Below are 656 nucleotides of genomic sequence, written 5' to 3'. Positions count from 1 at the left end.
AAAAAAGACTCAGCTCGAGTAATAGTGAAAGAAGCTACTTCACTGAACAGGTTATTCCAGGTCACGTTTGTCTTTTGCTCCGTCTCCGCTTGTTGAAAGAGGAGAACTTTGTGGTGGTCGAGGTTTTTCAGTAATTCTTCACAGTAGTAAGGAATCCCGCAGCTCCCCTCCACCAGGTACCTGTGAGGAAAGCAAGGCAGAGTGCTCACAGGAAGCCCAGCCTCGGCCTCCTGAGAAGACTTCCCGTCTGCAGGTGCTTCAGCTTGTTTGAAAGTTGGGAGATTGATTTTTTTTTTCCTCCTTTTGTGTTCAGTGATGGGGACTGTGGGTGCTGGGCAAATCCTTGCCTCCAAACATCCTGCCCCACCTGTATCTCACAGCTTAAGTTACACAGCAGACCTCTAGGTTTCCAAAGTTAAAACTACATACTAAGGCACATCCTTTGTCTTGCTTCTCTTCCTCATGCTGTAGGTAATAACTTTGATTAGCTTTTGGTTAGTTCTGCCAATATTTCTTCAAATAAAGGGGGTGGGGGGGGGCTGGTCCTGGCAACATGGTTCAGTGGTTAGAGACACTAGCTGTGCAGGCCTCACAACCTGAGTTTGATCTCCATGTGGAAGGAGAGAACCAACTCCTGAGGGTTACACACACACACA

At 47.4% G+C, this 656-nt stretch overlaps 1 protein-coding gene across 6 annotated transcripts in view; it reads right to left on the bottom strand.

Moving 5' to 3' along the window:
- Adcy10 (adenylate cyclase 10) overlaps positions 1-656 on the bottom strand; it is an 82,902-nt gene that overhangs the window by 28,755 nt on the left and 53,491 nt on the right. For all 6 annotated transcript variants that reach the window (XM_031388028.1, XM_031388037.1, XM_031388003.1 and 3 more), the window contains one exon: positions 44-180. In XM_031388028.1, coding sequence (XP_031243888.1) covers positions 44-180 — 137 coding nt within the window. The remainder of the gene's footprint in view (positions 1-43; positions 181-656) is intronic.

This window comes from Mastomys coucha, unplaced genomic scaffold, assembly GCF_008632895.1.
Source record: "Mastomys coucha isolate ucsf_1 unplaced genomic scaffold, UCSF_Mcou_1 pScaffold1, whole genome shotgun sequence".
NCBI lineage: Eukaryota > Metazoa > Chordata > Mammalia > Rodentia > Muridae > Mastomys > Mastomys coucha.
This window is presented reverse-complemented; position numbering and strand designations above follow the sequence as displayed.